Source organism: Oncorhynchus gorbuscha, unplaced genomic scaffold (assembly GCF_021184085.1).
Source record: "Oncorhynchus gorbuscha isolate QuinsamMale2020 ecotype Even-year unplaced genomic scaffold, OgorEven_v1.0 Un_scaffold_1362, whole genome shotgun sequence".
NCBI lineage: Eukaryota > Metazoa > Chordata > Actinopteri > Salmoniformes > Salmonidae > Oncorhynchus > Oncorhynchus gorbuscha.
Genome location: NW_025746159.1, coordinates 21,900 through 35,007, shown reverse-complemented (window position 1 = coordinate 35,007; position 13,108 = coordinate 21,900). Strand labels below are relative to the sequence as shown.

Below are 13,108 nucleotides of genomic sequence, written 5' to 3'. Positions count from 1 at the left end.
TTTGTGGACACTGTGAACGGTGCAGTTGGCACTTGGCAACAGCACAAGAGCAAGTACTTTGGTCTTTGCCCCTCGACCTTCTCACACGTTTTAGTGTTTTTACATCCTTAATTTCTATTTTCTATTTCAAATGCAACAGACATAAAAGTTATGTTCCATGTTCATACATATTTTTTATCAGCAGTTCCAGCCTTCATAGATTTCTCTCTTTTATTATTATAGCAGTTTAACGTTTAGTTAAGACTAGACAGGCGCTATGTATAACGTGTCTATATTCTCTTAACAACCACCATCTCTATCAGTTCACATGACAGACAGGAATTTATAGACACAGGTCAGGCATTACTAATCAATTATGAATATCTGATTATCATCCTTATGCTTTGCTTTTCATTAAATTGTTGGGTGAAGATCAAGTGGAATAATACATTTAAACTCCAGAGGGCAGCAATGCTACATCATTTCCCAATCAAATTTCAATATGCCAAAATAAAATTAGCGAGAATGGGGGAAAACACACTCACAACATATTTGTATGACCCAAAAGCCAATGACACCATCAAATCCAAGTTATAATGTATGATAGACTTTAATACACTAAAGTAAATGTACCTCATATCATTTGTGACTCCTTCCCTGAGTTTATTTGAAGGGAGCAACAATCAGCATGCAGACATTCAATTTGTTTTGCTGATATATGGCCAATTGTTTTCCGTGCAAGGTCCATATGCCCTAGTGCTGGGTCCTAGGGGAGATAATACAGGCCCCCCAGGACACAAAGGTGTTCCTCTAGCTTGACAACTGCACAGTTAGTAGGGCAGATCAGGGACCCAGTGGTGTGAATGGAGTGAAGCGAAAGATGGTTAAGCAATTAGAAATACACATGGGTTTAGCAATTATTGTTGCGTTTACCCACAACACAATAGAATAAACAACTGCCTGGAGTCCAGTGGAAGTAGCTGAAGGGAGGACGGCTCATAACAATGGTTGGAATTGAGTGACTGGTTTGATACCATTCCATTCCAGCCATTATGCTCCATTCCAGCTATTATTATGAGCCGTCGTCCTCTCAGCAGCCTCCACTGCTGGAGACATACAGGAAGGTGATGGGTTAGGCTTTACAGCACAGGGCAAGTAAATAACAGATTATGTAGATAACAGATTATGAATTTGATTGATCCTCAGTGGAAAAAAGCTCAAATGTTTTGTTCATCATAATAATTTATATTATGCCACAAATGTTAAACTTTATGACCAGCCATCTGTATGAAATGTTAAAATAAATTAATAGGTTAGCCAACAATGAAGCATAATATCTAACAAATAGTTGTTGTTTTACAGACACCCAGTACTGTAGCTCTCCAGGAGGATGGTTGGCCACCCCTGACCTACCTGTGGGTCTTTCCATTTTACTAAACCTGCAAAAGTGGATTGAGCCTATGAGATAATATGAAGAAACCCAAAGGAAGAGCCATGCCCTCTTCACTCATCCCAATTTACATCCTCTCATATTAACAGTCCTGTCTAGATCTGGCTGAGGATATGCACTAGATTTTATGTAGGCATTTTAATGTAAGATGAGTGTCCTGAAAGGTGTCTGGAAATCAAATGTATTATTATTATTATTATATCTGGGGTATTGTACAGAGACTTTACTATGAATGTCTTAGTTCCCTGATGTGTGTCCTTCGTGAGTCTTTGAATGTGTGGTTTGGTTAACACATATGGGGTCTTAAGTGCGTAGCCCATGTATAGGGATGTTTATTAGGTACACCACCCCATTCACGAAAATGGTTGGCTTCTTCAGACAGTGAGTCAAGTGGCTGTGGCTTGCTATAAAAATCAGGCAGACAGGCATCGAGGCATTCAGTTACTGTTCGATTAAACGTTAGAATGGGCCAAACTAGTGACCTAAGCAACTTTGAGCGTGGTATGATCATCAGTCCCAGCCGCACCAGTTCCAGTATGTCAGAAACGGCTGGCCTCCTGGGCTTTTAAAACACGACAATGTCTAGGATTTACCGAGAAGGGTGCGAGATACAAAAAACATCCAGTCAGCGGCAGTCCTGTGGGGAAAATAACTCGTTGATGAAAGGTCAAAGGAGAATGGCAAGAATCGTGCAAGCTAACAGGCGGGCCACAAACAGGCAAATAAAGGCGCAGTACAGGCATCTCGGAACGCACAACTCCTCTGTTCTTGTCACACACCCGGTTCCACTCCTATCAGCTAAAAACAAGAAGAAGCAGACCCAGTGGGCACGCTATCAACAACACTGGACAATTGAGGAGTGGAAAAGCATTGCCTGGTCCGACAAATTACAGTTCCTGTTGCGTCATGCTGATTGCAGAATCAGGAATTGGCAAAAAGCAGTAAGAGTTCATCACCCATCCTGCCTGATGTCAACGTTACAGGCTGGTGGCAGTGGTGTAATGGTTTGGGGTACGTCTTCCTGGCACACGTTAGGTCCCATTGAGCAACGTTTCCATGCCCCAAAGAATTCAGGCATTTCTGGAGGCAGAGGGGTCCAACCCGGTACTAATAAACTGAAATATATGGAAACACTAGGAAATGCTCCAGGTCATACTAGGAAATGCTCCAGGTCATACTAGGAAATGCTCCAGGTCATACTAGGAAATGCTCCAGGTCATACTAGGAAATGCTCCAGGTCATACTAGGAAATGCTCCAGGTCATACTAGGAAATGCTCCAGGACAGCAGTGTATGATTTGAATTGGCCTGTTTATTCCAGCACAAAGAGATTTTTAATTGATCCCTCAGCACATTGACAATGACGCCTAGGATGGAGTGAATCATTGGTATCATGGTTACACACACAATCTCACAAGATCAGTGATTTCTCATGTGAGAGAAAAGGAAGTGTCTCCTCCATATTAGGATACATTTGGATATCTTGATCAACTGTATTGTGGGAGACCCTGAAAAACACCCTGAAGACTCTTCTTATTAACTTCTTCCCAGCTGACTGCAGTTGTCATTGCCTCTCTTGTGAACGTCCAAATACCATCAAAAGATTAGAGGCAATCTCATTTGTAAGTACTAATCCCACAGTGCCAGTGACTGCAGTCTGGCCACAAGGAGGCTTTTGGAGTACACAAGGTTCAAACGTAAAGACAAATAAAACACAAACAAAAATACTTCAATACCATTTCAGTCTATGGACTCTGAATATGCCTCTAATATTACACCAGTGTAGATTTAGTCTACTACTTGAAGAGGGTGCCTGGTACGAATGCATGTCCCCCAGTCAAACAATCACTTTTCTGGCCCTTTATCTAACATTGTATGGCCAGTAAACACCTACATCTCACAGCCAACAGGACAGGTCATGCAGTTTCTGGAATTGTTGTTGGACAGAATTAGCCTTTTATTAATGACTGTTAATTCAATGTTTATTTCTGAGCCCTTGATAAGTATTTATAGCTGTGGTAGTGGAGAAACACTGTCTGAACAACTAATTCATTGCTTTACTCTCACATTCATTCGGGTGCCTCTGCGGTTCCTTAAGTCCGTCATGACAAGAACTGACTTAACACTTGGACCAGGGAAACACATTAGTGGATCTAGGGACATGCTGGAGTCTTAAATCTAAGATTAGAGCTTCTGTTCTATAGATGGAGGACGGAGGATTTCCCCTGTGTCTTCTCCACTTTTCCCAGGTGGGTGGGGCCTCTGTGGCCATCCAGTAGAGTAGCCTAGTGGGTGAGGCCTCTGTGGCCATCCAGTAGAGTAGCCTAGTGGGTGAGGCCTCTGTGGCCATCCAGTAGAGTAGCCTAGTGGGTGGGGCCTCTGTGGCCATCCAGTAGAGTAGCCTAGTGGGTGAGGCCTCTGTGGCCATCCAGTAGAGTAGCCTAGTGGGTGAGGCCTCTGTGGCCATCCAGTAGAGTAGCCTGGTGGGTGAGGCCTCTGTGGCCATCCAGTAGAGTAGCCTAGTGGGTGAGGCCTCTGTGGCCATCCAGTAGAGTAGCCTAGTGGGTGAGGCCTCTGTGGCCATCCAGTAGAGTAGCCTAGTGGGTGAGGCCTCTGTGGCCATCCAGTAGAGTAGCCTAGTGGGTGAGGCCTCTGTGGCCATCCAGTAGAGTAGCCTAGTGGGTGAGGCCTCTGTGGCCATCCAGTAGAGTAGCCTAGTGGGTGAGGCCTCTGTGGCCATCCAGTAGAGTAGCCTAGTGGGTGAGGCCTCTGTGGCCATCCAGTAGAGTAGCCTAGTGGGTGGGGCCTCTGTGGCCATCCAGTAGAGTAGCCTAGTGGGTGAGACATTCTGAACATCAGTGACATCTCACAGCAGCTCATGGCCCAGGCTGCGCTGAAGGAAAGAAGAGAGACAACCGTGTCCTACCAAGCTAAGGGCAGAAAAGGGCACTTGGCTCTTCCTGTATTTGTAAACTGTAGGTAAACTACCTGCCTGATACGACACAACACCAATCACCCAGTCCTAAATCAACACCTACCCACTACTCACAAGACACTTGTGTAGATATGAATGGAGTGGATAGTTGTCTGGAATATTATAATATTTTCACCTTGCCTTCTGATAGGCTAGGTGGAATTTACGCCATATTTCGACCACTTATCCAATCCATAAGGGGACGTTTCTTATTATCTGTTATTATGCAGGTGAGGAGCAACACATAGCACCTCTTTCAGTCCCAATGGAGGAGCAATGTTGCTAAGTGGGACTCTAGGGATTCATTTTCAAGAAGGCAGGGAGAGGGGGTGAGTATGAAATACGCACTACATTTCTAATGGACTATGATCTTTTTAGCCTCTTTAAGCCCCAGTTCATCTCATCCTTCTGACTCCTGCTCTATTATTCACTGGAGCCAAAGAGTAAATCCGTCTTCCTTCTTAATATGCTCTCATGACCATGTACTTATGGAAGGCTGGTCTGAACCTTGTTTAGTCGAACCTGGTGGAAGAACTGACATCTGGTCCAGGGGTGACTGACATTAGGGCCCATTGCAAAGGACTCTGTTGCACGACATTATTTATTTCAGGCAACATCTAACGATAAATGATAGGACTTCACCACCTGAACAAGTACTATCTTACCTAACTGTAGGCTAATGGCAAAAATTCAGAAACTAAATGAATACTGCCCTTATGTGGTAGTCGTTACAAGTTGTAGAAACTTCACTTCGCAACAAGCGGTGGCGCTCACAGACCCCCCCCTTCTCTCTCTTCTTCCCACCAGTTGTAGAAACTTCACTTCGCAACAAGCGGTGGCGCTCACAGACCCCTCCCTTCTCTCTCTTCTTCCCACCAGTTGTAGAAACTTCACTTCGCAACAAGCGGTGGCGCTCACAGACCCCTCCCTTCTCTCTCTTCTTCCCACCAAGCAGTTAATGACTGTTCATGAAGGTGACGGAAGTGCGCTACGGTTTAAAGAAGGCTGCTTGGGTAATAAAGGACACAGGGGGAGCTGTCCGTTGGCCTGGGTGCTGAAATATAATTCCAAGTCGTTGTGTCCAGTAGTATAACATTTGAAAGTAATGTAAGGCCGTGTCTAAAGAGGAATTAATGATTGGAAAATGTTTGTGTAGCCTATGAAGCAAAGGAGGAAAACATGGGATTATATCACGTCGAGAGTTCCTTTGACGAAGACATTTGGTTGAGGACTATCCTTCCCTAAACTATATTCAGGTACATTTAGACTATAAATTTGCACAAATTGTGTGGTAGTCTAAAGAAAGAACCAATTTTCCGTTTTGTTGCAAATAATATAGAATTCATCAAATGTTATAGCTAGATAAAATGTTTTCGTATAGCCTACATTTAATCGGGACCAACAATAAAGGATAGATCCAAGCAGCTATGGCTACTTGGCAAGGCAATTTGTGAGGACGTTCTGATTAGATCACATTTAAGCAGACTACTGTGTTAAAAAATAGAATGAACTAAACAACTAAATTAAATCACAATGAATTAACTCAAAGTTTGAAAAAAGTAATTAAAACAATTACAACTTGGATGTAGGCCTTATTCGAACCTTTTTGACAGATTTTTATTATTATCACCAGCTGCTGAAATAGTTTATAATCAACCATAAAGACATGTTAACATAAATTATAGATACATTGGAAACATTGGAAACATCAAACATTCTGAAAGGGGAAAAGTCAATCAATTGGATTTAATTCGGTCTCCTTCGTAATTCTTAACAGTAGAGATGTAGCCTACCCGAAAGTGTTGTAAAATGTGTGGATTAATTAATTAATTAATTAATTATTCCTTGCATGCAGGTTGTAAAATGTCAGATTGAATGTGTGTTAATCCGTTATTTGACATTTTAAAAATAAGCACGAATACATATTCCATTTAAATATTTTTTGACTTTGCTTTCAAATAAAACATGTTGCGCAGAATAATACAATCATGCCTTACTAATGTATCTGTATTCTTTCTCTAATCTCGTGTTTCATTTAGTTGTTCAATTTGAGGTTCAGACAGGGCCATTCAAAGACATCACACAAGGCATACTATGGGCAGGTCATGTCAATACACCAAATCATTAGCATGTAACGCTTTGGAAAGCAAAGCATTACTTTAGTGCGAGTCTATTATGCACTTGTTGTGTGCTTGTGGACCAACAAGAAAAATCGTATTTTTTTTAGATCACATTTGAGTTTTTTATTGTTGTTATTAAGCAAATGTCTTGGTCAGTACACGTCCAACACACATTCATCGATACAATGTAGATTCATAAAATTCGTGAATCAGTCTATATGAAGTGAGATTGTGAAAACCATAGTTAAGTCTGTAAAAATCCCTTCTAAATCCACAGTGAGACATGTGGTTCACCGTCCCTTAAAATCCCTATTCATACTTCTCCCCTCTAGGAGAGTCACAGAGTCATCCTAGACCTAGAGTTATCCTATAATAGATAGTTGAATCATAGTCATACACTTTATACGGTTGTGATACATTACTATAAAATGTGGGTGTACACAACTAATGATATGAACATTGTTGCCTCAATTTCTAAGCTTCAACATTGAAATGTCTCTGTTATAGTTGTAGGTATATTTAATATTTAACAAACAGTTGTTCTGACTTGTGAGACTGTGAACAATGTAAATAATCAAACCCTATATGTATCCTACTCTAAAGTATCCTCACTATTCTGTTCAGTTCACAGCAGTCCACCAGCCTGATGCATTGGGGACCATAGAGTGAACCAAGATGCCTAAGATCAGCACGGAGCAGTCTTATCCCAGCCACGGCCGCTGTTCGGTAAACACCCCGACAACCTGGACCAGATTGAGAGTGGCAGCAGGTAAGAAATGTACAGGATTTTACCAGCTTGGGTTTAGTTTAGGATTTGAAAGCTTTTACTTTGAAGAGCCAACAACACACAGACTCCATTTTTGAATGCCAGTAAGCATTCTGTGTGATCATGATTTATTGCAGTGTAGTGATACTCCAAACACAGGAAACACAAACGTTGACACGTCCCAAGCTAGTACAATTTCAGTGTATATTTTTAGCCTGGTGGAGGCCTCACTCTCTTCCTGGTGTCCTCTCTACGCTGCAGCCATGAGGACCAACTGGACCCCTCCTTCACGGGGACAGGAGGCATGTCCAGGTCAGTGCAGATGTCTTTTTCCCATATCATTATTTACATTTATGCTCATTTTAAGGACTACAATGAAAATAAGTCAATAGACTTTAATGTGTTTTTTATTCTTCATAATTTATCATGTGTGTATAGTTGTTTCTCATTGTTTTATAATGCATGTATAGTTGTTTTCTCAATGTTTGAACATCATTTGAACAACATTACAATGAATTTCTCTCAGGCTGTCTCGCTTCATGGTGTTGGTGAAGGGCTGGTCATCTCACAGTAGTCAGCCCTCAGATGACCTTCCTTTAGACTCAACCATGAAGTCACACACAGAGTTCAGAGAGGCCTGGAGGGCAGAGAGCATGTCCAACACCAGACTCTCTGACCAAGTCCGCAGGAGGAAGTGAGTCCCTGTGTGTGTGTGTGTGTGTGTGTGTGTGTGTGTGTGTGTGTGTGTGTGTGTGTGTGTGTGTGTGTGTGTGTGTGTGTGTGTGTGTGTGTGTGTGTGTGTGTGTGTGTGTGTGTGTGCGTGCGTGCGTGCGTGCGTGCGTGCGTGCGTGCGTGCGTGCGTGCGTGCGTGCGTGCGTGCGTGCGTGTGTGTGTGTGTTTTGCTCAATTTCTCTTTCTCTCATGTTGCAATTATAATGACTTAGAAATGAAATATCTGCTTAGATTTGAAGCTAACACGTGTATTTCTATATTTGTTCAAGCAATGGTCAATGGCCCCTTGCAGCATACAATATGAACAACTGCAACAACAAGGATGAGTAAGTGGACCAACTAGAGCATTCAGATAGTATTCCGACCCCTTGACTTTTTCCACATTTTGTTGCGTTAAAACTTTTTATTCTAAAATGAATGTCGTTTTTTCCCCTCATCAATCTACACACAATACCCCATAATGACAAGGCAAAAACAGGTTTTTAGACATTGTTGCTGATTGATAACAAAAGAAATTGAAATATAACATTTACATAAGTATTCAGAACCTTTCATTTACTATGTAGGTAGTAACTAATCTAATCAAATCAAATGTTATTGGTCACACATATTTAGCAGATGTTATTGCGGGTGTAAATAAATAGCTGTATATGGTTTTGTTCCCCCCCTGTCACTCCCAAAAGTATTTTGTGTTTCATAATTGTGATCAGACACATATTTGTTTTTATAAATGTCATACTGGATGACAAAGAATGACAAATTACAAAGAAATATCAGGAGAAAGCCAAGAGACCTGTCACTACTCTTTTGACCCGACAGTAGCATGCTGCCCCCCTCTGGTCTTGATAAATCATTGCACATATTTTCATGCAATGGAAAATCTAATTTAAACCAAATAACACCCTCCATGAACATTACAATCCAATATCACCAAACAAATCTGTAAGAGTGACGTTAGTTCAGATGATTAGCCTGATCCACCATCCAGACTGCTGAGCTTTTGTTTCTTAACACTTCGTATCAGTGGAGGCTGGTGAGAGGAGCTATAGGAGGACGGGCTCATTTTAATGGCTGGTAGGGAATGAATGGAACCGTATCAAACACTTCAAACATATGGAAACCACATGTTTAACTCCATTCCATTTATTCCATTCCAGCCATTACAATGAGCACGTCCACTCCTCCCACCAGCCTCCGCTGCTTCATATAGAAAAACAGAGAGTTAGCTTGCGAGATCAGGATGGTGAAACGAGGCTTGGTTGAGTACACCTGCTATAGATAATCCTCTTATTTTCCCCTTGTATAATAGTGTGCTGTGCTGTAGTTAGTACCTGCTTCATTGAGATTGATCAAACGATATGTGGAAAAATAATGTGTTCAGCAAAAAGACGAGAAGAAGGATGAGAAGAAACCGGATCCCCCGAAGCCACCTGATAAGAAACCGGATGAGAAGAAACCGGATCCCCCGTAAGTATATTCAGATTCTATAGTTATATGGAAGTCTTATATGTATAAACAAAAAAATGGATTATAAGTTTACAGGAAAAAGCCTTGTATTTTATGTTTATTTCAGTAAAGAAGTGTGGATCATTGACCCCGCCACTGATATGTACTACCAATGGCTGACAATAGTAGCTGTCCCAACATTCTACAACTTAATGCTTCTGGTGCCAAGGTGTGTGCTGTTTTAGAATTCCAGCTTTAGGGTTTCCCAAGATATTGTTGAGTAATTGTGAATGATCAATACTCTTGTGTTTCTGCTTATCTCCCAGAGCTAGTTTCAATGACCTGCAGGCCAACTATGTAATGCTGTGGATGGTTCTCGACTACACTTCAGATGTCATCTATTACATTGACACGTTTGTGAGATCTAGGACAGGTAAAACCCTTCTTGTTTAGGGTTGTTGAAATCATTTCTACATAACATAGCCTTGTTCAACAATTTAGTATTTGCGATAAAGCTTTGAAATGTCATCAACAGGTTTCCTGGAACAAGGATTGCTCGTGAAGGACCCAGTGAAACTAAAAGAACACTACCGAGCCCAGAAGCAGTTTAAATATGACATCATATCGATGATACCTACCGATCTTGCCTTCATTCCATACGGTTACAACAATCCAGAGTTCAGATTCAACCGCCTCGGCAAGATGGCGCGCCTCTTTGAGTTCTTCGACCGAACGGAAACCAGGACAAACTACCCCAACATTTTCAGAATCGGCAACCTTGTGCTTTACATCCTGATCATCATCCACTGGAACGCTTGCGTCTTCTACGCCCTCTCCAAACTCCTGGGCTTCGGCTCAGACACCTGGGTGTACCCAAACATCACTGACCCCGAGATGGGCCAGCTGTCCAGGAAGTACGTCTACTGCCTCTACTGGTCCACCCTGACCCTGACCACCATTGGAGAGACCCCGCCCCCTGTCAGAGACATCGAGTACCTGTTTGTAGTCGCCGACTTCCTCACGGGCGTGCTGATTTTTGCCACCATTGTTGGTAACGTTGGCGCCATGATCTCCAACATGAACGCGGCACGCGCCGAGTTCCAGGCCAAGATCGACTCCATCAAGCAGTACATGGAGTTTCGTAAGGTCTCCAAGGTCCTGGAGGCCAGGGTGGTCAAGTGGTTTGACTACCTGTGGACGGAGAAGAAGACCTGCGACGAGAAGGAGGTTCTGAAGAACCTGCCGGACAAGCTGAAGGCTGAGATTGCCATCAACGTCCACATGGAGACGCTGAGGAAAGTGCGTATCTTCCAGGATTGCGAAGCCGGCCTGCTGATCGAGCTTGTGCTCAAGCTGCAGCCGCAGGTCTTCAGCCCCGGAGACTACATCTGTAAGAAGGGCGACATTGGCCGAGAGATGTACATCATCAAAGAAGGGAAGCTGGCTGTGGTGGCGGACGACGGGGTAACACAGTGGTGTGTGCTGAGCGATGGGGCGTACTTCGGAGATCTCAGTATCCTGGGCATCAAGGGCAGTAAGGCTGGCAACAGAAGAACAGCCAACATCAGGAGCGTGGGTTACTCTGACCTCTTCGCCCTGTCTAAAGACGACCTGATGGATGCTCTCACTGAGTACCCTGACGCCAAGTACGCTCTGGAAGAGAAAGGCAAGGCCATCTTGATGAAAGACAACCTCATTGATGAGGAATTGGGAAACAAGGCCGACCCCAAAGAAATGGAGAACAAAGTCCTTACAATGGAGACCAACATGGAGGTCATGACGATCAAGTTCACCAGAATGATTGCAGAGTGGGCAACATACCAGGCCAAGGTCAAGCAGCGCATCAGCAACATGGAGGCCAGGGTCAAACCCCTCAGGCAGGGGGATGGATGAGGTGATGATAGGACAAATAATCACATGCAGAATATCTACTCCACATATTTAACAGACACGGACATTAAATGTAAATCTATAACTCATATACTCACAATTTAGATCTGGTTAGATCTAAATAGCTTTCCATCCAAGTGGATTATAACCATAAACTGTATTGTTGGCTAGTCAAAAGCAGTGAAGGCTGGTGGGAGGAGCTATAGGAGGATGGGCTCATTGTAATGGTTGCAATGGAATAAATGGAACGCAGTCAAACATGTTGTTTCCATATGTTTGATACCATTAAATGTTTTGCATTCTAGCCATTACAATGAGCCAGTCCTCCTATAACTCCTCCCACCAGCCTCCACTGGTCAAAAGTATACCTAGATTCAAACATAAACTCAGCCAAAAAAGAAAGTCCTCTCACTGTCAACTGCGTTTATTTAAGGCAAACTTAACATGTGTAAATATTTGTGTGAACATAACATGATTCAACAACTGAGACATAAACTGAACAAGTTCCACAGACATGTGACTAACAGAAATGGAATAATGTGTCCCTGAACAAAGGGGGGGAGGTCAGAATCAAAAGTAACAGTCAGTATCTGGTGTGGCCACCAGCAGCATTATGTACCGCAGTGCATCTCCTCCTCATGGACTGCACCAGGTTTGCCAGTTCTGGCTGTGAGATGTTACCCCACTCTTCCACCAAGGCACCTTCCCGGACATTTCTGGCGAGAATGGCCCTACCCCACACCTTCCGATCCAACAGGTCCCAGATGTGCTCAATGGGATTGAGATCCGGGCTCTTCGCTGGCCATGGCAGAACACTGACATTCCTGTCTTGCAGGAAATCATGCACAGAACGAGCAGTATGGCTGGTGGCATTGTCATGTTGGAGGGCCATGTCAGAATGAGCCTGCAGGAAGGGTACCACATGAGGGGGGAGGGTGTCTTCCTTGTAACGCACAGCGTTGAGATTGCCAGCAATGACAGCAAGCTCAGTCCGATGATGCTGTGACACACCGCACCAGACCATGACAGACCCTCAACCTCCAAATCGATACCGCTCCAGAGTACAGGCCTCGGTGTAACGCTCATTCCTTTGACCATAAACGCGAATCCAACCAGCACCCCTGGTGAGGCAAAACCGCGACTCGTCAGTGAAGAGCACTTTTTGCCAGTCCTGTTTGGTCCAGTGACGGTGGGTTTGTGCCCATAGGCGACGTTGTTGTCTGGTGAGGACCTGCCTTACAACAGGCCTACAAGCTCTCAGTCCAGCCTCTCTCAGCCTATTACAGACAGTCTGAGAACTCAGGCAGTTGTTGTTGCCATCCTGTACCTGTCCCGCAGGTGTGATGTTCGTATGTACCGATCCTGTGCAGGTGTTGTTACAAGTGGTCTGCCACTGCGAGGACAATCAGCTGTCCGTCCCGTCTCACTGTAGTGCTGTTTTAGGCGTCTCACAGTAAGGAAATGGCAATTTATTGCCCTGGCCACATCAGCAGTCCTCATGCCTCCTTGCAGCATGCCTAAGGCACTTTCACACATATGAGCAGGGACCCTGGGCATCTTTCTTTTGATGTTTTTCATAGTCAGTAGAAAGGCCTCTTTAGTATCCTAAGTTTTCATAACTATGACCTTAATTGCCTACCGTCTGTAAGCTGTTAGTGTCTTAACGACCGTTCCATGTTCATTAATTGTTTATGGTTCACTGAACAAGCATGGGAAACAGTGTTAAAACCCTTTACAATGAAGATCTGTGAA

The 13,108-nt window shown here is 43.5% G+C and overlaps 1 protein-coding gene across 1 annotated transcript; it reads left to right on the top strand.

Annotated features, from left to right (window-relative positions):
* The first annotated feature begins 7,240 nt into the window (after positions 1-7,240).
* Positions 7,241-11,881, top strand: LOC124022373 (cyclic nucleotide-gated channel cone photoreceptor subunit alpha-like). Its single transcript, XM_046337311.1, has 8 exons — positions 7,241-7,291; positions 7,550-7,600; positions 7,815-7,982; positions 8,290-8,346; positions 9,402-9,487; positions 9,594-9,695; positions 9,793-9,899; positions 10,002-11,881. Exons 6-8 carry the CDS (start codon positions 9,628-9,630, stop codon positions 11,357-11,359), a joined length of 1,533 nt encoding a protein of 510 aa, XP_046193267.1. The 5' UTR covers positions 7,241-7,291; positions 7,550-7,600; positions 7,815-7,982; positions 8,290-8,346; positions 9,402-9,487; positions 9,594-9,627; the 3' UTR covers positions 11,360-11,881.
* The last annotated feature ends 1,227 nt before the right edge of the window (positions 11,882-13,108 follow it).

Coding starts and splice junctions, on each gene's coding strand:
- LOC124022373 (XM_046337311.1), top strand. CDS start 9,628: ATGTACTACCAATGGCTGACAATAGTAGCTGTCCCAACATTCTACAAC. Junction 9,696..9,792: donor TTAATGCTTCTGGTGCCAAG/GTGTGTGCTGTT, acceptor CTTATCTCCCAG/AGCTAGTTTCAATGACCTGC. Junction 9,900..10,001: donor GTTTGTGAGATCTAGGACAG/GTAAAACCCTTC, acceptor TGTCATCAACAG/GTTTCCTGGAACAAGGATTG.